The 22,751-nt window shown below is 42.3% G+C and overlaps 1 protein-coding gene across 6 annotated transcripts; it reads right to left on the bottom strand.

Moving 5' to 3' along the window:
• Window positions 1-568: 568 nt before the first annotated feature.
• Window positions 569-9,099, bottom strand: PDP2 (pyruvate dehydrogenase phosphatase catalytic subunit 2). 6 transcript variants are annotated; one of them, XM_076349113.1, is made up of 3 exons: window positions 9,032-9,079; window positions 7,953-8,044; window positions 569-6,118 (listed from the first exon to the last, which is right to left on the bottom strand). In XM_076349113.1, the coding sequence occupies exon 3, from the start codon at window positions 6,060-6,062 to the stop codon at window positions 4,458-4,460; it is 1,605 nt and encodes a 534-aa protein (XP_076205228.1). In that variant the 5' UTR covers window positions 6,063-6,118; window positions 7,953-8,044; window positions 9,032-9,079; the 3' UTR covers window positions 569-4,457. The 6 variants fall into 6 exon arrangements, with proteins under 6 accessions (XP_076205228.1, XP_076205230.1, XP_076205229.1 ...); XM_076349115.1 differs by lacking the exon at window positions 9,032-9,079 and adding an exon at window positions 8,915-8,935; XM_076349114.1 differs by lacking the exon at window positions 9,032-9,079 and adding an exon at window positions 8,318-8,465.
• Between the last annotated feature and the right edge of the window lie 13,652 nt (window positions 9,100-22,751).

Raw genomic sequence — 22,751 nt, 5'->3', positions numbered from 1 at the left:
AGTGGAGAGATCTGACAGTAGCAGTTTGAACTGGTTCTTCAGGATAAAGACAAAGATTTACTAAAATTTCAAGTGTTTTATTTGACAGTAATGCTTCTTTGAAGGTTAACCTCTCCAAAACAGATATATAAAGAAGGAAAAACTTTTTTTTTTTCCTGTCACACCATGCTTTGTAACCCCAAGAAAAACACATGCCTTGGATTCTTACTTTCCTATTTTCAGAAATACTGAAGTATTAAGCCTGTGGTAGTAAAGAGCACACACCACCAGTGTCAGCAATTGATATTTTACAAAACCACAAGGTGTGCACAGTTCTACTTTCAGTTCTCAGTACAATTATATCTCTGAACAGAGAACCTCTGTTCAACTACATACCAAAGTTTAGACTTCAAAGTTTAGACAAATACCTTCTTTTGGAAGGAAAAAAAAAAAAGAAAAAAGAAAGAAAAATCTGTCCCAAATAATTTTCTTTCCTCTTTACCCCCCAAAAAAAGACAAACACTTGGAATTAATGGAAGTAAAGTTAAGCCTCAAAGACTAAGTACATGAACACTTGCCTTGCTACAGGTCTGTTGTAATTCAAGAGTTTAATTAATGTTTCTATAGACATTGTGTCTGTAGGGTTTTTGCATTATTTTTAAGACAATTACAACACACACTTGATGTGCCTGTTACAATGATGTTTTAACTGGTGATGAACAGATATGTGCATGTGAGCCTACTAAAGTTAAAATATTTTTATGTAGATTGTCAAATTAACTAAAGCACAATTTGGATATTTTGGCCAGTGAACTTGTGCTCCCTCTGCTGACTGGTTAATTTAGTGGAACCTCAATAGTATCAAGATATCCTTACTTTTATGTATTAACAATTTTTTCCATTGTGGGAAAACCGCAGAGCTACAAACACTTAAGCAAACTCAAAACACCTACTCAAACTATTTACTTTTACCCCAGCTTGAACATTTATGCTCTCTGACCTGGAATCTTTTCATATGAGCATTCAGCAGAATGCATGCCAGATTCCAGTACAGCAACCAAAACATCGTCTTTCATCCATTTAATAAAGATTAGTTTTAAGTGTGAAATAAATATTTTTACTTACAAAAACAGTGATCCCCCTCACTATTTACAAAGAAGTTACCAAAAAAAAAAGACCCCCCCCAACTCCAAATACATTATGGAGGCCTGAACACTTAAATATAAATAAGCATCATAATTTAGGAACATGGAATAAGAGTTCTGGAGAAAAAACAAAGTGACAAAGTTGTATTTCAACCCAAGGTTTAAGTTTTAGGGAAGAAAATATTTTTTCTAGTGTTTACATCAGTGCTTAACCTCAGATGTTTTACTTAATCATAATGCCCATACTACCATGTTTTGAGACAGAATTTGTGACTGTGGTTTGGCTATTGCTTCTCTGGAAAGCTATGGAAATAAAGAAAACAAATGCCAAGCAGAACTATCTAACCTAAACCAAATAGACTGCCTGCAAAGATGTTTGTTCCAACATATTTCCGATATTTCAGGACTCGCATCTAAATGTGCTATCAAATCTTCACATGATTGTGCTTGCAGAAGCACATTAATGGATTTAGTTTGCTCATTTAAACATTGTTGATTCTCCAAGTCACAAAATACTACTTTTATTAATGCCTATTAGCTGTGTTTGCAGTTAAAGATAAAAATATCTATGGTCCAGTTCAAACGGGTAGAATCATTATTTTCCTTACCACAAGTATGGATAGGTTGCTTTCATTGGCCTGCAACAAATTCCAGGGAGCATGCAGTTAAATCCATAATTTGCATTTAAAAAAACCCAAACAAACTCTAACTAGTTTAATGTTATCCTTTTCCACTATAGGATAATTACAGCGTTGCATGTTAAACTGAGCAAAACTAACATAAAATTAGAAATAGTGCCTTTCTTACTGTCAAACACGTTCCCCAAAACAGTCATTATCAATTTGCGCTTGCAATGACCTACATACAATAACATATCCAGGAGTAACACTTAGATGACTTAGCGCCACAATGACTCTTTCAAAAGATGACATAGATTTCACCACTGGGTGATGAACAAAACAGCTTATTTTTATTTTATTACTATATACTAGCTGGTTTGCTACATTACTTTTGCAGTTGCAGGTTTGCTCTACATCAGAAGTTTTCTAGATTATCTTCATAAAAAATGCATCACTTCATATCAGCTCTAATATGGTTTAGCCCCTTTGTTCCTCTAGCTACACTGTTAAGTAATTTCTCTATTAAGAGGTAGTCTAGAAATGCATTCTTTTACTGCGTTATGTCTAAATTCCAAGTAATGAAGCATGTAACTAATCACACAAAAGGATTTGTAAGAGCAAATGGAAACAGCCCACTTGGAGCCAAAAGGGTTTAGGCATTCTGCTGAAGAGCTCTCCTCTCCTCACCCAATTGCCTTGTAGGTAGACCAGACCCCTCCTGAGGTTAACACAGGGCCTGACCTTCATCGTTTGCCTTTTTCTGGCAGATGAAATCTCAGCCTCCACAGTACCAGCCTCAAGGATGAGGGCACACTTTAAAGTAAATTGGACCCAAGGAACAAGAATTTCAGCAGCCTCTGTAACATCTTGCACATGCCCAAAGTCTTCCTGCAGTCCCTGTCAGCAAGATCTAAGTGTCAGATTTCTTGAGGGAATCCTGGTTTGTTGATATCAAGGGGAATAGACCTACTAATTTTATCTGAAAAATAGGGCTGCCTACCTCCAGGTTGAATTGCTGGATGTACTCCAATATGTACTAGATGGAAAAAACCTTAAGAGTAAATTAGTTTTCCAGAACAGAGGTTTTTTTAAGGATGCATTCAGTGATTGCAATTGTAGTACTGAATTACAGGTCAATCCTAAATAGTCAAAAGCATGGATATTTTTTGAACAGCTTTAGTTTCCTTCTAATCAATCTTCAAAACAGATTATTTAAGTGTCTGAAAAAGCATTTTTATCTGGAGGAAAAGTATACAAAAAGCCCCAAATCCACAACTGCTACTGGCTTATGCCCCAAGATCTCATCTATTTAAGATCTTGAGAAAAATTTAAGTACTTCTTCATCTGCTAAACTGCAGAAGGATAATGCTTTTATTTTAAGTGAAGTTCAGGAAAAAAAACCCAGTATTTTTATCTGCTCTGCTGCACCCACACGAGTTCTTACTTGGTAGCAACAGCAGTAAACAGTCCTGTATTCCCAGTACACATATTCTTGCGGGCAACAGTTACTGCTGCATGTAAACAAGAAAAAAAGTCACTAGAGAACACCATATGTGAAATTTAAGAAAATACAGCTAATTGGCAAGCTTGGATTTGCACTCTAGAAAGCACAGTATAAAAGAAAACCATTGTAAAATACACAAAAGTATATGGTCAGATATTAGAACATACATGCATTAGAGAAAATAACTCTGCACCTGTAAGGAAAACCCAACATCCAAAGGCAAGAATAAGAGTGAAATAAAGATTAAACATATTTTGGTGAAATATTAGCACTGTTATTTCTCTCTTCGAAGTTGAATCTGAAAGGAAAGGTGCTCTCTCTTTTGCTGTATTTACATTTAGATGAATTTGTGAACTTTGGGACCTGTCAAACTTCATTTAAATTACAGTTGGTGAATTTGATGCACAGCACTTCATAGATCAATACTTAATAAAAGGGTATATTCTTTAAGCAAGTTAGACACTTAAATACTTAAGTCTAATACTGTTAATTCCTAAACAGGGAATCATGAAGTCCCTCATGTGTGTTTGAGCTGTAAGTTGTAACACAAGTCCACACACAGAGTTAAGAGAATATGCATTCACACTTCAAAATGATTGCGGAAGAAAATACGATTTTGTTTCCTAATTTAAAAAAAGAATTAGGAAAAAGTCTGACAATCCCAGGGCTCTTCGAACAGCCTTCTTTAGTGTTGTCTTCACATACACAAGGCAATTCTTTAAAGTATCTGACACTGTTAGATCAAATAAAGGTTTGGTAGTTTATTTATTTAATTCAATTACAGTGCTTCAATAGGATACTACTCATTTTCCACAAGAGCAGAGCCTTTCTTACATTCCATGCAGCTATAGGCATTCTCCATCTCTCTATTAAATTGTACCAGCCTCAGCGAAATTTGTCTCGTTTGTTCATTTGGAAAGTTTTACCAGTGGTTCCCATGGAATCAGAACTGGGTCAGCAATCTTTAGTTCAGTTACATTTCAGTGAACTTCTGTCAAAACATTCTTCTTCAGTGTGTACAGACCTGGAAACCCACGGAACTTTCACCAAACTCACTTCTAGAAAGTTATTTTCAAGACTAGTAAGTAACAAAGAGATTTAGGAACTTCCAGACCATAACACTGGTAACAGCTTGACTATCGGAGAAAAACAGTAATGGTGTCAGTATCAGAGTTGGCTAGTGGTATAGAACAGCAGCAGTGCAAGTCTCTATTCATTGTTTCTGTAGTAATTTTCAATTGTTTCTGAATTAAAATACACTACAGTGACTGTGATATCATCTCTGTACATTCTCGCAAGGTCTTCAGGCAGTGTCAGCATTGCAGCAAGTTTCTCTTGGTCCACCTCCCCATACTCATTACTTCCAATTGCATGCCTTATTAAATGAGTAGCTATGTTCTGGTCAAGTGAGGCAATGCCTCTGTTTTTCCTCTGAAGTAACAAGCTGTGCATGTAACCCAAATTAACTGGTTTCTCAAAAGCCAGTTGTGGTTTCTGCACATTAAGCTCTGTAAGGTGTCCAGCAACAAGATTTACAACCTTCTCATTACTTAGCATCTCCCACAGTCCATCCGAAGCAATAACTAGAAACTTATCCTTGCTTCTTAATTTGTGGTACGTGACTTCAGGCTCTGCAGTTAAATAAGGGGGTGTATGGTAGTTTGGAGGAACATACTGATAAATATTTAAAGCCTCAACATCACAGCTATTCTCAAGAATACTATGTTGCAATTCTTTACTCCATTTTAATTGCACATCTCCAAAAGCTCTGGAAGGCATGAGAATCCCCAGTAATCTGTCATTCACAAATAGGGTTTTCTCCTCAGATCTAGGATGTTCTCTTTTCAGTCTTCTAATTTCAAATTCATCGAAGGCATTGTGGTCTCGGGTTAGAGGGAGAGTAGACCACGTTCCATCTTCTTCATGAACCCCTAAAATTGCTCTGCAATCACCGGTATTTGCAACATGTAAGTGAACACCATCGATGTGAGCTACACAGGCTGTTGCACCAGAAAAAGCTACTTGGAGAGCAATATTTCTCATCAATTCATTTTCCTGGGGAGCCTGAACTTCCAGTGATATGTCTGAGTCTAACCTTTTGAATGCACATATCATGGCTTCTTCTAAACTAAATCCTGGCTCAGTGTCTAGGTCCAGTAAATGTTGCCAGTAAACCCGGAGGTTTTCAAAATATTGTGAAGTTATTTCTCGATACTCTACATCATTTGGATGCTTGTGCCACTGCAGAATAGGCAGAACTGGTTTCATGCACTCCACAGCAAGCTCGATCTCTTCCAAGGTTTGCCGAGACATGAGAGAAACCGCTATATAATGAAGTAGTCTCTCACTTACTGCCTGAGCACACGCAGAACCTGCATGACCATCGAAGACTCCAAACATCATCCCTTTGGTCTGCAAGCAAGTGGCTGCACTTCTGCGGTCTTCAATAGGGGTGTTGGATGCCAATTGGTTACTTTCAAACCTCAAGACAGAATTTGCATTTTTACCATTCAAATACAGTATTTTATGGGATAATTCACCTGCTCTGAGTACATCATTGATTTGTGATGGAGACAACTGGAAAGAGAAATGTTCTTCTTCAGTGGAAGTGTGTCGGAACGCTTTTTTTAAGGAGAAAGTATTGTCTAAGCTGCAGCTCCCAGCAGGGTAGAGGCGTGTTTTGGACAAAACAAGCTTCCATTTTATCTTGTTTCTATTTGGGATACGGATGGAGTACAAACGTCCTTTTCCTTGTAAAACAATGCTGTTTCTCGCTGAGCTCAAGATCCAGGATGATACAGTTCTTGACATCATAAGTCACTGCGCAAATAGGAGCACCTTCCTTCAGTAATACAGAACGTCCTTACAGCCTGGAAAGTAAGAATAGGAAAGGTATAAAATTTAGAAGGTTCACAAGAAGCTTTCTATATAGCAATATAAAAGCAAGTCCAGAGCTCACAGAAATATTCAGAACTCTTTTCCAAAAAAAGACCACTATAGATAGAGGCATCTTAAAAGTGATACAATTTCCATCACTTAATTATAACCTTGGTGAATTTAGCTTAGGATATGACTGCCTCTCTCCAGTTAACTCATCAGAACAGCTAATTTTTATTTTCCAGGCATGTTTTTCCTCATTGTGGCAAGGCTAAGAAGAAATTCCAAGATTACAAGAAATGTAATCGTAAACTGTTCAGTCAAAAGCCTCATCTAACATGACACAGAACAAACAGATCCAACAAGTTAGAAAACAGGAACTTAAGTGACAGTTAATGTGCAACTTCAAAAAAGCCTGCTAGAGTACAACTCTATTAATACACTCTAAATATCAAAACCAAGACATCAGTATTCAAACCCTATGGAAAAACTGAAAGATGTGGCAAATTAATGATTTATATTAATTGCCATGATCCTCACATCTAGAACAAGCTAGTCTACCTTTCCAATTCTGTTCCAGCTTATAAGCTCGACTTTTTTTTTTTTTTTTTTATACCTTCAAGGTCTTAACCAACCTTCACGCATGTAGGATTTTTTTGCGCAGCTGAAGGCAGATTCTACTGCTGGTTAATGCATTTATCACAGCATTGTGCACTTTGATGCAGTGAAAGTTATAGCACAGTTACATTAACAACTTCTACAGGTTTACAATTTGGCTTGGTCATTCAGAGTGCAATTAGAACAAGCAGCTGTGAAGAGCTCTGCTGCCAACAGCACTAAAACCTAGGGCACCTGAGCAGCTGAAGTTCTTCAGCTGCCATGGGGGAGGTCCATCATGTTGTCTCCTACTTCAGATAAGGTATTCAAGCTGTGGGAAATTGCTAAGTACAACCAGATGCTTACTCCACAACAGAATTTTGCCCCATGGATTTCAAAAGCCAACTGTGTAGTAGCACTGCAAGTACAGTTACTCCCAAAAGATCATGCTAGCAGCCAGTTAGAGCAAGATAGTTTTCTGTGAGCTCTGAACCACTTTCAGGTGGCCTGTAGCACTGTGTGCTCTAGGTCCTGGGCCAAAGATGCTACATACTACTGCAATATTGTTTTTTTAGCAGGGCATTTCATGAGAAATAACAAGAAGGCAGCCTGGCCAGTTGCATAAAAACTGTTCTAAGAAATCAGTAGGAGCTAAAAACAAATTTTAACTATTCTAAACAAAAGGCTTACTGATACAACCCAAGGACTTTACTGAAATCCCATTTGGAAAACAAAAGCAATGTGTCACAAAACATTTCTGAAGTGTACCACCCATGCTTAACAACAGAAAAGAGTAGACAAGCCCCCACCACTATAATTCTGGGGACTCTGAGGACAGGCGAAGACACAGCATATTTTTACTGCTGGTGTCAGGAGAGCAGATGGAAAAGGCGATGCCAGTTCATTGCTCGAGGCTCGCCTGCTGTCTCCTGGGACACTGGCATCTCCCAACACAACTGACACCTTTTGTTGTATTGCAGAGAGAACACAACCAAAATAAACCTAATAGGAAGACAGCTGATACTGCTAACTCCAGCATCATCTAAACCCAAAAAGCACCAACAGTGCAAGACAAGCCTTCGTGTTTGCCAACCTTTCCCAGGCCATTCCCCATCCTGTTTTTTTCTTCTTTCTCTTCCCACCTTCTAAACCACATGCGATTGAAACACTGACAACTCTCACGCTCTTTACTCAAAAAGCTGATAGAAACAGTGTTTTAAACAAACTTACCCTGTTCACATCAGCTGGCTGACAGACACAGCGAGGTGGTGGGTTTTTTCCTAGCGGCAGAGTTGCCTAATACCATTTAGACATGTGTTTGCCTAAGGTCAGGTAGCATCGATCAGTCCTGAAGCACATTTCTGAACCACCCCTGCTCACTGCCCATAACTACAGTGTTCACATCCTCAGGTTCCTACCCAGTCACACTGAGCAGACACCACCGCTTCTGCCCAAGACACCCACCCACACCCATTAGCCACTCCAGCACAAGCCACGTTAACGCACAGTAGCAGTACTGATAAAAGCAGTGTGCTAAAGACCATTATGTAAGAGCCAATTACATAAACCTTACGCTCCCTGCGTGACACACCTACCACTTCAGCACCAAACGCAGCACTTCCTCATCAGGTGAAATAGCGTAATCATTGAAACCCAAACTGCCCCCGCAACACAGCCCACTTGCTGCTGGGAAGTCAGAGTACGCACTGGGAGCTCACGGAAGAGGAACGCCCACTTTTTCCAATAAAATAACAGATATCCATTACATTTAGTTTTACACACACACACCAGCCCCCCACATCCCCATATTTCCCTCACGCACTCGCCCGGCACTGCCCACACACCCTCTACACACCCAACCCTTATCCCACACACACACACCAACCCCAACCCCTACCCCTCCACAAGCTCCCCACCTCCCCAGCCCCTACCCCGCACCGCCCCCCCCCCCCCCCCCATCCCCGCGGGCCTTGCCCCGCAGAGCCGCCCCACGGCCTTCCTTATCCCCACGGCTCCGTCCTCCCGCTGCCGTGAGGGCTGCCCCTTAAGGAGGCTCGTCAAGTCAGGCCCGGCTCCGTTCCCTCTCTCCCGCGGCATCGCCCCCTGCCCGGCTCAGCCGGTACCACAGCGGAAGGGCCGGCGGCCGCCGCCCAGGCGAGCCCCCGCGGCTGGCGCTCCCCTGTGCGGCTCACCCGGAGGCGGCTGAAGCGCCCCTCTGACGGCGGCGACGGCGACAGCGGCGGCGCTTTCTTCCCACCCCCGCTTGGGCGGCTGCCCGCCCCCCGCACGGCGCCCCCGGGCGCACCCACCGGCCACAGCAGCCGCCACGCGACCCCCGCCGCCTGCAGGTTCCGGACTCGCCGGCGCGGCGCGAGCGGTGGGCGCTGACTGGCAGCCCCGCCACCCAACCCGCGCCTCCGGCGCTGGAGCCGCCCTCGGCGCCCCGCCCCGAGCAACTGCCGCGCCGTGGGGCCGTGCGCGGGTTCCTGTCAGGACACGGCGGGACGGACGAAGCGCGTGGAGCCCGGCCTCCCTCCCGCCCCTCCGCCATGTTCTCCTCAGCGCCTGCCTTTGCCCGCAGCAGCTCCTCCGCCAGCAAGCTCGGGCACAGCTGCGGAGGGGCGAGGTAAAGCTCGCTCCGGAGCTGCCGCCAGGCCCAGGGGTGTGGAGAGATCCCCGGGGCGGGGGCCGGGCCGGGCCGGGCCGGGCCGGGCCCCGGAGCCTCCCGTCACCCCAGCTGCCCCACGCTCGGTCAATAGAGCCGTGTCCTTGGCTGCCTCACAGCGCGGTTAAGGTGCTGAGGGAGGCTCAGGCAACATCGGCCCTCCACTTCTCGGTTTACCTGCATATTTTTAAGCAGGATAATAACGTGAGCAATAAAAGCAAGCAGATGAGATGCATTAGAAAATAAAGCATCAGCAGGATTTTTTTCCCCATTAATAAAGTTCAAAAAATGTTATTGTCTTTAGGGAGGCTCCTTAGGATTTGTGTTTGGTTGGGGTTTTTTTAAATACAATTTTACACCTATCAGTGCTGAGGCCACCAGCTGATGAGGCTCAAAAACCACAAAGCCCTTTTAAAAATGATAGGCCATATAAATTATGGAGAACAAAAATTAAAGGCTCATTTTGCTGACTCCCTGTTTTCTTGGTTTCGTGTGTCTGCTTGTCTTGGTTAAAATTTCTACTGCATAGTTTTATACCATGTAACAAGACAAGGAATAGGCCCAAAGTGCACGGTGGTTAATAAGTAGTTATTGTGTATTACGGATCGGTTACTAAGTAGTCCTCACTTTAACCTGTAACAGTGATTTTGCAAAAATAGAGGCTCCTAAGTCACAAGAGGCTTTGATATTACCAGTGCATTTTCTATTCTCCTGGCTTCTTGTATTGAAGCATTTTTCATTTAAATAATGTGTTGCAGGTATCCTAGATGAGATAAATGTGTTCCCAGATTATCTCAAGTGGAAGGATGTGCAATCATCTTCACGAGTCTGAGCTTTCATTTGTTTCTTGTTTTTATTACTGTAATGAAACATAGTTTCATGTCAAATAGAAGACCAAACCAAGAAAAAAAAATAGAAGGTCACCTTAAAGAAAAAAATCAGGACGTTATTCTAGCACACATGAAAACAATTATCTTAAGTTTGACATAATTATTTTATTTGTCTGACAAATCTACTGAGCTGAAAGAGGTCACCCACAGCAGCCCTTACCGGCATCTCTCTGCTTTGCTCCACTGCTTGGGTATACCAACAGTAGTTTCTGGGTCTCAAGGCACTCTTCATTCTGACCTACCAATTTTTTCGTCTTTTGTACCATTTACAACAGTGATAAAACTTCATACAGCAACCTGAAAACTAACTGGACTGCTCTGGGTTTCCTGTGCTCCCGGTATGTTTAAATGCTTTTCTTCAGCTGAAAGCTATTTCTTATTGCTCACATGTTCATGCAGTAATTTCATAAACTCATACGCATAAGCTGAAGTGATTTAGGAAATGTGTAAGTGAAGGTGAAACAACTAACAGTCCTGCAGAAGAAGGTGTTGCTTTCATTCCATGTTTTCTAAGCACAAGAAGGAATACCATATTGACGGCTTCCAAGAAACTTGTTTCAGTGTTAATAACCAGTACTTGACAGGACCAGATATTAAGTTGAACTGAGATTTAGATACTGCTTTGGAGTGTTTGGTTATGCTGATGAACCAGAGTGATATATAATTAAAGTTAAAAAAAGTAGAAATGCTACTCTCTGATATAATTTGAGGACAGAAGCGGTATTGCTGAGGCTTGCAGTATTTTTGCCTTCAGGAATAGCTAATTAAAATGGCAAATTTCTGTGGCAACAGTGGCTTGGTTGCCATAGTGCTCTATCTTGTTAATTTGCATTGAAAAAATTATAACTCAAGTTTCTTTAAATAAAACTAAGATTTGGTTTTGAATTCCCCGTTTATAGGTGAGCTAAAGTTCAGTATCAAATGTCCTGTGCCAGGAGAAAGTTCTTACCAGTATTTGTACGCAAATGAGTGTAATTCCAGGGGCATTGTATTAAGGTGCAGTGATAGGTTAAAATGTAGCAAATGCTATATTTAGATTTTTTCAAGGTATAATTTTATCTGTTGACTTGTATGGTCAGGAACTCTGATTTTCTTTGCAAATACATTTTTGTTCTCGTTTCTATGTTGCTGGTTTAGGCCATGATCCAGCTCCCATTAAAGTCAATGACAGTTTCAGCAGACTTCAATAGGTTTCAGATAAAGTGAAATGTTTATTTGAGCCTAAAAGTTCAGTTTGAGAAAGACCATTGCATGAAACAGGTTGCGATCAGGCCACTCAAGCACATGGCGTCTTTACTTCTGACCTTGGGAGATTACCAAAATATTAACAAATTGCTTTATTTCTGCTTATATTGCATACCTCCCATTGCATACAGGCACTTGAAATAACCTTGCGTTTACTGTTTTGTGATCTTTTATGCCTTGATTTAATTTTAGATTCCATGATGATCTTAATATTAAGGCAAAAATGACTGTTATTATTCATTATCTTAGCTATATCAAGTTTCTTAGCAAAGCATAAAGAATGATCTGAGGAGAATAACTAGCTCAAGGTTAAATTACAATATACTGAAGATGCTGACACCATCACAGAAACAATTGCATTTGTTCTACTTCATCAATTCCCAAAATCTGTTTACAAAGACAAAAGTAGATTACTTTATGCAGCCTTTGCAAAGCAGGCATATTTCAGTAGTCTGTTCTGAATTTTAAACATTTGTTCCAAAAAATTAATGAAGTATAATAGAAGATGCAGTCCTATATACCTGGCGTAATTCAAGTATGTTAATACAGAAGTACCTGAATTATTTGGTGGTAACAGAGAATATTTGTACAATGAGGATTTTCATACACAGAACTGGAGGTAGATGACTGCAAAACTGGTAAGAAAAACTGACTTCTTGGGAGGGAGTGCGGGGAGGTGTCCCATAGACCATAAACTTTGCTTGAGGGTTTTAGCACTTAGTATTCTGCTTTGAAAAGAGCAGCAGCCAACTCAGCTCTGGGAGCATCTATGTTGCTGAAAGAATTCTAGTTAACTGAAGTTCAGATAATTGTAGTTCGACAGTAACTGGACTCCTAACAGCACTATATCACCCTTTCTCTCTGAAAAGCCAACACTGTCTAGAAGAACTGAAAAATTTAGGAGGCAGAAGAGGTCATATGTATGCATCACTTGGAAATGGCATATGAAAGTATACTTGGTATAGCTCTGACAGTTTGGGATAATGAGGTCTTTAGCTGAAGTTAAGAAACAGTCAGAACATATCTAGGAGGTGGAAGAACAGCCATTTCAAAGAATCATAGAATCATAGAATGATAAAATCATAGAACAGTTTGGGTTGGAAGGGACCTCTAAAGGTCATCTAGTCCAACCCCGCTGCCGTGGGCAGGGACATCTCCAACTAGATCAGGTTGCTCAGAGCCCCGTCCAACCTGACCTTGAATGTTTCCAGGGATGGGGCATCCACCACCTCTCTGGGCAACCTGTGCCAGTGTTTCACCACCCTCAGCGTAAAAAACTTCTTCCTTCTATCTAGTCCATATCTACCCCCCCTTTAGTTTAAAGCCATTCCCCCTTGTCCTGTCGCAACAGGCCCTGCTAAAAAGTCTGCCGCCATCTTTCTTATAAGCCCCCTTTAAGTACGGATAGGCTGCAATAAGGTCTCCCTGAAGCCTTCTCTTCTCTAGGCTGAACAACCCCAACTCTCTCAGCCTTTCTTCAGAGGAGAGGTGTTCCATCCCCCTGATCATTTTTGTGGCCCTCCTCTGGACCCGCTCCAACAGGTCCGTGTCTTTCTTATGCTGAGGGCTCCAGAGCTGGACGCAGTCCTCCAGGTGGGGTCTCACCAGAGCAGAGTAGAGGGGCAGAATCACCTCCCTCGACCTGCTGGCCACGCTCCTTTTGATGCAGCCCAGGATACGATTGGCCTTCTGGGCTGCAAGCGCACATTGCTGGCTCACGTCCAGCTTTTCACCCACCAGTACCCCCAAGTCCTTCTCAGCAGGGCTGCTCTCAATCCCTTCATCCCCCAGCCTGTATTGATAGCAGGGGTTGCCCCGACCCAGGTGCAGGACCTCGCACTTGGCCTTGTTGAACCCCATGAGGTTCACACAGGCCCACTTCTCCAGCTTGTCCAGGTCCCTCTGGATGGCATCCCATCCCTCAGGTGTGTCAACCGCACCACTCAGCTTGGTGTCATCTGCAAACTTGCTGAGGGTGCACTCGATCCCACTGTCTATGTCATTGATGAAGATATCAAACAGTACCGGTCCCAATACGCACCCCTGCGGGACGCCACTTGTCACCAATCCCCATCTGGACATTGACCACCGTTGACCACTACCCTCTGGATGCGACCATCTAACCAATTCCTCACCCACCGGACAGTCCACCCATCAAATCCATACCTCTCCCATTTAGAGAGAAGGATGTTGTGGGGGACCGTGTCAAAGGCCTTACAGAGGTCCAGATAGGCGACATCTGTAGCCCTTCCCATGTCCACTGATGTAGTCACTCATCACAGAAGGCCACTAGGTCAGTCAGGCAGGACTTTCCCTTGGTGAAGCCATGCTGGCTGTCTCGAATTGCCTCCCTGTCCTCCATGTGCCTTAGCATAGCTTCCAGGAGGATCTGTTCCATGATCTTCCCAGGCACAGACGTGAGACTGACTGGCCTGTAGTTCCCTGGGTCCTCCTTTTTTCCCCTTTTAAAAATGGGGGTTGTGTTTTCCCTTTTCCAGTCAGTGGGAACTTCACTGGACTGCCACAACTTCTCAAATACGATGGATAGTGGCTTAGCAACTTCATCCGCCAGTTCCCTCGGGTCCCATGGATGGATCTCATCGGGTCCCATGGACTTGTGCACCTTCAGGTGCCTTAGATGGTCTCGAACCTGATCTTCTCCCACAGTGGGTGGCTCGTCATTCTCCCAGTCCCCGCCTTTGCCTTCTGCGGCTTGGGCGGTGCGGCTCGAGCACTTGCCGGTGAGGGCCGAGGCAAAAATGTCATTGAGTACCTTCGCCTTCTCCGTCTCCCGGGTAACCAGGTCTCCCGTTTTGTTCCGGAGAGGGCCCACATTTGCCCTCGTCTTCCTTTTGTCCCCGATGTACCTATAGAATCTTTTCTTGTTGCCTTTGATGTCCCTGGCCAGATGTAATTCTATCAGGGCTTTAGCTTTCCTAACCTGATCCCTGGCTGCTCGGACAATTTCTCTGTATTCCTCCCAGGCTACCTGTCCTTGCTTCCACCCTCTGTAGGCTTCCTTTTTGTGTTTGAGTTTGTCCAGGAGCTCCTTGTTCACCCATGCAGGCCTCCTGGCATTTTTGCCTGACTTCCTCTTTGTTGGGATGCATCGCTCCTGAGCTTGAAGGAGGTGATCCTTGAGTATTACCCAGCTTTCTCGGGGCCCTCTTCCCTCCAGGGCTTTGTCCCATGATACTCTGCCAAGCAGATCCCTGAAGAGGCCGAAGCCTGCTCTCCTGAAGTCCAGGGTAGCGAGCTTGCTGTGCGCCCTCCTCGGTGCCCTAAGGATCTTGAACTCCACCATTTCGTGGTCACTGCAGCCCAGGCTGCCCTTGAGCTTCACATTCCCCACCAGCCCCTCCTTGTTGGTGAGAACAAGGTCCAGCGTAGCACCTCTCCTCGTTGGCCTCCCTCTCACTTGGAGAAGGAAGTTCTCATCGACGCATTCCAGGAACCTCTTGGATTGCTTATGCCCTGTCGTGTCGTCCCTCCAACAGATGTCGGGGTGGTTGAAGTCCCCCATGAGGACCAGGGCTTGTGAGCGTGAGGCTGCTCCTATCTGTCTACAGAGGGCCTCATCCACTCTGTCTTCCTGGGCAGGTGGCCTGTAGCAGACCCCCACTGTAATGTCCCCTGTCCCTGCCCTCCCTTTAATTCTGACCCATAAGCTCTCGGTTGGCTCCTCATCCATCCCCAGGCAGAGCTCCATGCACCCCAGCTGGTCATTGACATAGAGGGCGACACCCCCTCCTCGTCTCCCCTGCCTGTCCTTCCTAAAGAGCCCGTATCCCTCCATCCCAACACTCCAGTCATAGGAGCCATCCCACCACGTCTCCGTGATGCCAATAAGGTCGTAGCCCTGCAGGCGTGTGCACGTCTCTAACTCCTCTTGTTTATTCCCCATGCTACCTGTGTTTGCATAGAGGCGTTTAAGTTGGGCCCCCGATGAAGCTGTCTTACTGGCTGCGGTTCCTTTGTGCTGCTCTTCAGGCGCTCTCCTGCTGACCTGTGTTCCTTCTCCAGGCTCTGGGCATCTATTGCTGGCCCTGGCATCAAACTGGTAGGAGTGGGATGGATTGAGGTTCCCCTCCCCCGGCATCTCTAGTTTAAAGCCCTCTTCACCAGCTTGGCCAGCCTATGACTGAAGATGCTCTTCCCCTTCTCTGACAGATGGATCCAGTCAGCCCCCAGTAGACCAGGTTTCTCAAAGCGAGTCCCATGGTCTAAGTAGCCAAACCCCTGGCTGTGGCACCAGTCCCGTAACCATTTGTTGACTCGCCAGATTCGACTGGCCCTTTCAAACCCCTTCCCTTTGACCGGCAGGACCGATGAAAAAACTGCCTGCGCTCCAGAGTCCCTTACCGCCGCTCCCAGGGCTCTGTAGTCCTTCTTGATAGTCCTCAGACTGCTCCTGGCTGTGTCACTGGTGCCACGTGAAACAGCAGCAGCGGATAATAGTCAGTGGACTGTATGAGGCTTGGTAGCCTCTCGGTGACATTCCTGATACGAGCCCCTGGTAAGCAGCACACCTCTCTAGAGAGTGCGTCCTGTCGGCAAATGGGTGCCTTCGTACCGCTCAGAAGAGAGTCACCTACTACTATCACCCGTTGCCTTTTCTTAGTTGTGCTGGTTGTTACACGGGGGGCAGATCAGGCTGCATTACTCAGCGTCAGTGCTTCTCCTGGTGTGACAGGACTTTCCTCTTCGGCCTGCAGAGCGGTGAAGCGGTTCTGCAAGGGCACCTCAGGCTTCGGGGGAAGCCTCTTCCTCCTGCTGGTCCTTGCCTTTGCAACCGTCCATTCTTCTGCATTATTGGCCCCCCCTGCTCCCTTCTGCATGTGCCGGTGGGGGAGTTTTTGGCTGTTTGGCCGTAGGCTGTGGGTCCACTGCAGACTGCACTTGGAACCAGCTATCTAACTCCTTCTCCACCTGGAACCAGCTACCTAACTCCTTCTCCGCCTCCCTGATGTTACGCAGCCTTCTCACCGCGTCCTGCAGCTCAGCCACCTGCTGCAGGAGGTCCTCGACCTGGGCACACCTTTTGCAGGCAGGTCTGCTGCCTGTCCCTGCCCCAGGAGAGAGGTCCAGGCACTTCCTGCAGCCTGAGGTCTGCACTGCAGCCTCTCCCTTCAGCGGCTCCATCTGAGTGGAGGCATCGCCACTGCTGGGGTAGATGGTGCAGACCCCCCCAGCCAGAGCCGCGGCCTTTGTTTCTAATTTTTTGTGTCCTTTTATAAAAGGAGGCTAATTCTGTGACTAACTGGACAGGGAAACTTAAAGCTTTCTATCTGACTTTCCTTACACTGATACTGCACTATTTGGGGTCTCCTTTGTTCCCATGGAACATTACATTTTCTTCTCGCCTTGTTTGTTTGGGCAACTGGCTGTGGCTAATTTGATGCAATATATACAGCTTCTGCTTCCAGAAGCTGCAAACAGATGCCCGTCAGTTACCACTGCCTTCACAGCAGGTGCTACGATGGATTACTTTCCACTAACTAATTGATATTCATGGAAGGTGTGGGACTCCTAGTGCTTTGTAAACATTTCTTGTTATAGGGACACATGAAGAACAGAACCATCAAATAAGCCTGATGTTCCTAAGACAGCAAGTTAAAAACCAGAATAATATGTCTAATAAATAACTAATACTTTTCCAAAAAGCTGACTAGTAACCAACACAATTTGAATCCAAAGAAAAGTAGTTTACTAGCGATTTTCCTGAAATGGAGAGAAAGACTTAGTCTAGCGATACCCATTAGAAAATAGCCATAGATCCAAACCCTTTGGAAACTTGTGAATGACCATCACGCAAAGGAAGGTAGGTCCTTTGAATGAATTGATTCTCTGGTCCATCTTAGAGGATACAGATTGAGTCGGAACTTGCCTTTGCACAAAAAGCACAACTGTCTAGCTAACCAGCTTTTTGAAAGGAAATTAATACAACGCCAGTCCACAAAACACTTGGATACCTTCCTGCTCAGAGCCTTTAAAAATGTCTGCTGTTTACTGTATGTATTTTGCCCTGTGAATAGTGAAATACATTTAATTTGCTGTATATCATATTTTGAATTTTCACAAAAGGCAAATTAGTACTTTAGATGCAGAAATCTCTTCTTATAAACAAACAAAATAAAAACAGGAATGAGACTGGGAAAAATAAATTTCCTCTAGGTCTGTTGAAGCAATTGCATTTTCCTAGTTTCGTTATAGCAAATTCCAGTCTTTGATCTTCCTATACAATCTAAAACAAATACTCAAATGCTAGGAAAGCAAACAAGCTGCAAGAAATCTCAATGAACAGAGGTAAACAAAATGAACAACTGTAGGAAAAATGCCATTCCAACTCTCCAACTTCATTTAACCTCTGCTGTTACAGCAGAGGCTAAGCAGTGTGTCTATGTATGAAGTTGCAGGGGTTAAACTGAAGATCGAGTTTAAGTTAATGTGATTGGACTGGTGCAAAGGCCTATCTAGTTGCTGTAATTGGATCTGAACTCTACATATATAATTTTTACCAGACATTGCTTATGAACTGGTTTGAGTTAAACTGAAATACATGTTCAGTTAAGGTTCTGTACCACTGTAAAAGTGAGTTTAAATTTATTGGGGATGGCTTACAAGTGCAGGAAAGTCTTCTGGCTTGGTATGAAGTGCTCATGTGTAGAAAAGTAATTGTATTCCTTTCCTCCCTCTCGTCCTTCCACTTTCTTCCCCTCCAACAGATGAACAGGATGGGTTGACTCCTGGATTGCTGCATTTAATATTCCACTATCTTAATGTGAAATGAAATGAAATGACGGTTTGTATTACTATGTTGCTGTTCACAACCTGGAGTGAGGGGCTGAAATTTTACTAAGATTCAAATGTAATGCAGGTAGCAGTATAAATGCATTTATACTGAGGTATAAATCATTCTCTGCCTTACAGCCATGCAAATTGGGAATAGTTCTGTTGAAGTCAGTCAGGTTTCATCAGTATACTCTAGTTTCCTCAGGGTAAGTGAGAAAAAACTTAACACCCTCCCCCCCCTTACAGTCAGCGTAGAGCAACATGCTTTGATACTTGGTGTCTTTACTAAACGGTCACTTTTGCATGCAGAAGGAATTCAGAGGTATAAGATAACATCTCATTTTTTTCAGACTTATCTCTGCTTTTTTCCTGAAACGCTTCCTTTTTTATCCTTCTGACCTTTGAACACCACCAAAAGCACCATCTGGTGACAAGGTACCTCGCAACACTTTTCCCCTGATGCTTATGTTTGGGTTAATTTACACTCATCATGAAATTTATCATTATAAATCATTATAAATCAGATCATATCAACTATATAACTGAAACTGCCTAAAAATCTTTCTGTTTGCAGAGGATGGGAAAGAAACCTAAGTTGAACCTTAACTATAGCTACTAAAGTTAAAAAGTTGAAGTTAACATAGTGTGCAGTTTACCAGGCAGAGGATATCTCCACTCTGTCAGTGAAAAGAGGAACAAAAAATTGTAACTGATTTATTGAGTTTGTTTTGTAAGATGGATTTTTATCTGATAGAGGAGTTTCAAGGACTGCCAGCACAGGGATTTCAATTACATTGACCCATACCTTTAAAAATAATTATTGTCAAAGTTAAAGTTAAATTCTCTCATCTGTTGTATTTTGACTGAATTGGCCTTAAAAATTGTTAAGCGTTAAGTGTTCAATTGTTTTAAGCGTTGTGGTAAGAAATGGAAACAGCCAGCCACTAGATGGCATTTTTAGTCTAGCTTTTACAGCTGTGCAATTTCAGTCACTGTCCTAAACGTAAGGCCTCGTGTTCTCTCAGTCATGACAACTGTGATCCTATTACAAGTTAAGCTCAGTCCTGCTGGAGTAGTTGGTCAACTGCTATTTTTCCTTTAACATAGTTGGTAGAAGATAAGGATAGCATATGTTCTAGAATTTGAATGACCTTGGTGGAGGAGCTTTGCTGAGTAATGTTTGTGTGCAGGGGAAGACAAGTCAGAAGGAAAACAGAAAAAATGAAGTTTCTGAAAATCCTCAAAAAGTACTGACGCATAGCACAGGTATTTGGCCCTATGAATTGCCTTTGAGGGGGACATTTGTGCTAGAGGTGCTAGCTAGAATATTGTTAGGAGTTCAGACAAGCAAACTGGTAATAGTGGCTTGATTCCTATGGTCTTACAAAGTGCAGCACTTCTGTAAATTGATGGTCACGTCTGTATATGCAAGCACCGAAACATAGATCGAAAGTGGAATTATTAAATAGAAGTTTGTACTGTTATAGTTAGTATCTTCTGAGGGTCTCAAAGCATATTATAAATATAGTACACAGTCCTTGGGTTTCATTATCCTCACCTCATGGATAACAAGGTAAAATAACATAGGTAAAAGAAATAAAGGAATTCTTGCTATAGGGCTCTCAAGTTAACTATATTTCAACCAATACATTAACTAACAAGTCAAGAACCTGTAAAGGAATACAAAGGAATACTGTCCCTTGTACCACAGAATATTCTTACTAGAACTTTGCTAAATGAGAAGGAATCATCGGTGAAGCTCTTCATGCCACCCCCTTCTGAAAAATAACTTAGATTGGTGATTTTAAGTCTTTTCGTGGGGAACAATCAGTTCTATTGTTATCACTTTTGCTATGTTTTCCTGGTGGACTATATTTTCAGTTACAGGGAAAGGACAGTACAACAAAGCTTAATCTAACTGAATACTATACTTTCATCATACTGATTGCATTTTTCATTGAATATACAGTAAAATTCACTATTTCATATAATATTTGATATTTTTTCTTGCAGTTTGCTTTTATAATCTCAAAATAAATGAAGTGCATTAAATTGTATTAAAAACATACAAAAATAGTTCATTTTCTCCCAGAAACTGAACACCTTGGTGGATTCAGCATTTAAAGCTCTTTACAATAGCTAAGCTTTTACAATAACCTTGGGAGCTAAACATTATCCTTCTGTTGTGCATGAGCAAGCCATCCTTAAAGACACTTAAGTACCATGTTCAAGGTCATATAATGGACACATTCTGTTGATAAATAAGATTTTTATTGTATTAGACTGAGTGGTTGTAGCTGGAGAAAAAACTGGACAAAGTTTTGGTATACAGCCCTCTTTACCTTTTGTGAGAGACTGAGTGAACAGAAACCTACTTATACGCCTAGAATGAGAGAAAACACTGAAAATATCGATCAGTGACCTGCTCCATAAAAAGTGTGTACTAATACTACTGCAGCAGGACTTTGGTAGTTTGGTTAAGCTATTACATGGTAAGTAATATTGATTAAAGTTTAGTCAGGAAAGTATTTTAATTTACCCCTAATAAATGTATTTGGGCTATCAGATATGTAAGATTCTTTTGAAAGACTTTTTACAGTTAAAATTAAAACCTACATGAAGAGACTAATTTTAAACAGGGACATAAATTATTGTTGTCATGAATCAACTCTGACTGGGCAAGAAGTCATTTAAGATGCACAAAATATGTCAGAATTTCTTGAGTGAAAGGATTAAGCTGAAGTAGAAACTGTTAGTCCCACAAGATAGGAAGAATTGTGATTATAGACTAAAAATAGTTTTTAAACACAGGTAGGCTTTCTAGAACTTAAAAAAAATCAGAAACTTGGGAAAGATAACCCTTATCTGTACTTAGATTATTCTACTACAGCATAACCAAGGTTTCTATGAAACTGAAGGCAAGTAAATCATTCCTTGATCTGAAATAGATGCATCAGTTGAATATATCAAACAGCATTTCTGTGAATGAAAGTCCAAGAAAAACAGTGCTGTAAGTAGGGAGAGGTAGGTCTATTAAAAATAAAGGACCAAGAGATGCACACTTGATTTTAAATTCTCATTTATTTCATTTGTTAAAGAAATTAAGATACATTAAATAGATTTTCTGCAATACTGGTTTGCATTACTAGCAAATTTGTATTCATAATAGCTAAAAACATTGCATTTTGTAATGATTTTCTGTTTCCTTTAGCATCTGCTGTGTAAGAATCTCACATCTAAAACAATGCTGGATTAGCCCTCACAACATCCCTGTGAGGTAGGTCAGTGTTACCCTCATTTTATGTAAGAGGAAACTGAGGAACAGAAAGTTTTAGGTCAGTGTACCAGAAAAACTGTGGAAGAGTTAAGTCTAGAATTCTAGTGTTCCATTCCTTGTACTGTGCTTCACATCTAGTGTCTTTCTCCCTTTCTGAAGAAGGGGACCAGTCCATAGTAGCTGTTCTCCTTTTCCCCCCCTGCTTTCCTTTACATTGTACATCGACTATTTTACCATCCAAGCTGATGAAAATTAATAAACATCAGCAATTTCTATCTAAACTATACAGATGAAGCAGAACTTTTGAAGCCCAGAATTAAAGTAACTGAAAATAGACTGTGGACAGTTACAGATAGCATCACTGTATTTAATACCAGAGACACAAGTCTGAATTTTGTCACTAAGCTGCAGAAACAGTAATACTAACACATGGCTTTTCTGAAGCAACTTTCTTTTGAAGAGGTAAAAGGACTTGGGACTGATGAAACCTCCTATCTGCAGTGAGTATCCCTGACAGACTGGCATAGTGAGGGGATTTGTGCAGCAATGCACATTCAGTGCGGTCAAGGTCTACCCATGTTAGGTCCCTAAAGTAAACAAAATACCTACTTTCTTTAGGGCAAACAGCAAAGGAGATCATATTGCAGAGCAAATCACTTAACTGAGGTAGAATTTGAACAATTGAGAACGACAAAACACATACCTGAATTACTATAGATGTTCTTTTCAACAAAAGTGACAAGGGCATTAGTTATGTATGTTGCGTGGACTAAAAGAACAAATGTCTGAACAACACTGTGCAATAAAATGGCCTGCTTTTAAACACAGCATTTACATTGTTATTTTAAATTAGTTATAAAACAGCATCTTAGAACAGTAACTTTAAAATATATATGTAGTTTTCATACCAGTCCCTGCTTGAGGTGAGTAAAGAACTTTTTTCTAGTGCTACTCATGTGCGCTGTGTCAACAGACAGCAAGAATACAGTGAAAGCAATCTTTAAATCAGACAGAGCTCAGCAAATGCTAAAAAAAGATCGGTAAAGAAAATTTAAGTCAAATTTGTCCAAAATTCTTGACTACTGTTTCATCATGTATTAAATGAGACAACTAGAAGTTGTGACCATCCGTACTAGTAGATCACTACATAATTTCCCATT

Source organism: Aptenodytes patagonicus, chromosome 11 (genome assembly GCF_965638725.1).
Source record: "Aptenodytes patagonicus chromosome 11, bAptPat1.pri.cur, whole genome shotgun sequence".
NCBI lineage: Eukaryota > Metazoa > Chordata > Aves > Sphenisciformes > Spheniscidae > Aptenodytes > Aptenodytes patagonicus.
This window is presented reverse-complemented; position numbering and strand designations above follow the sequence as displayed.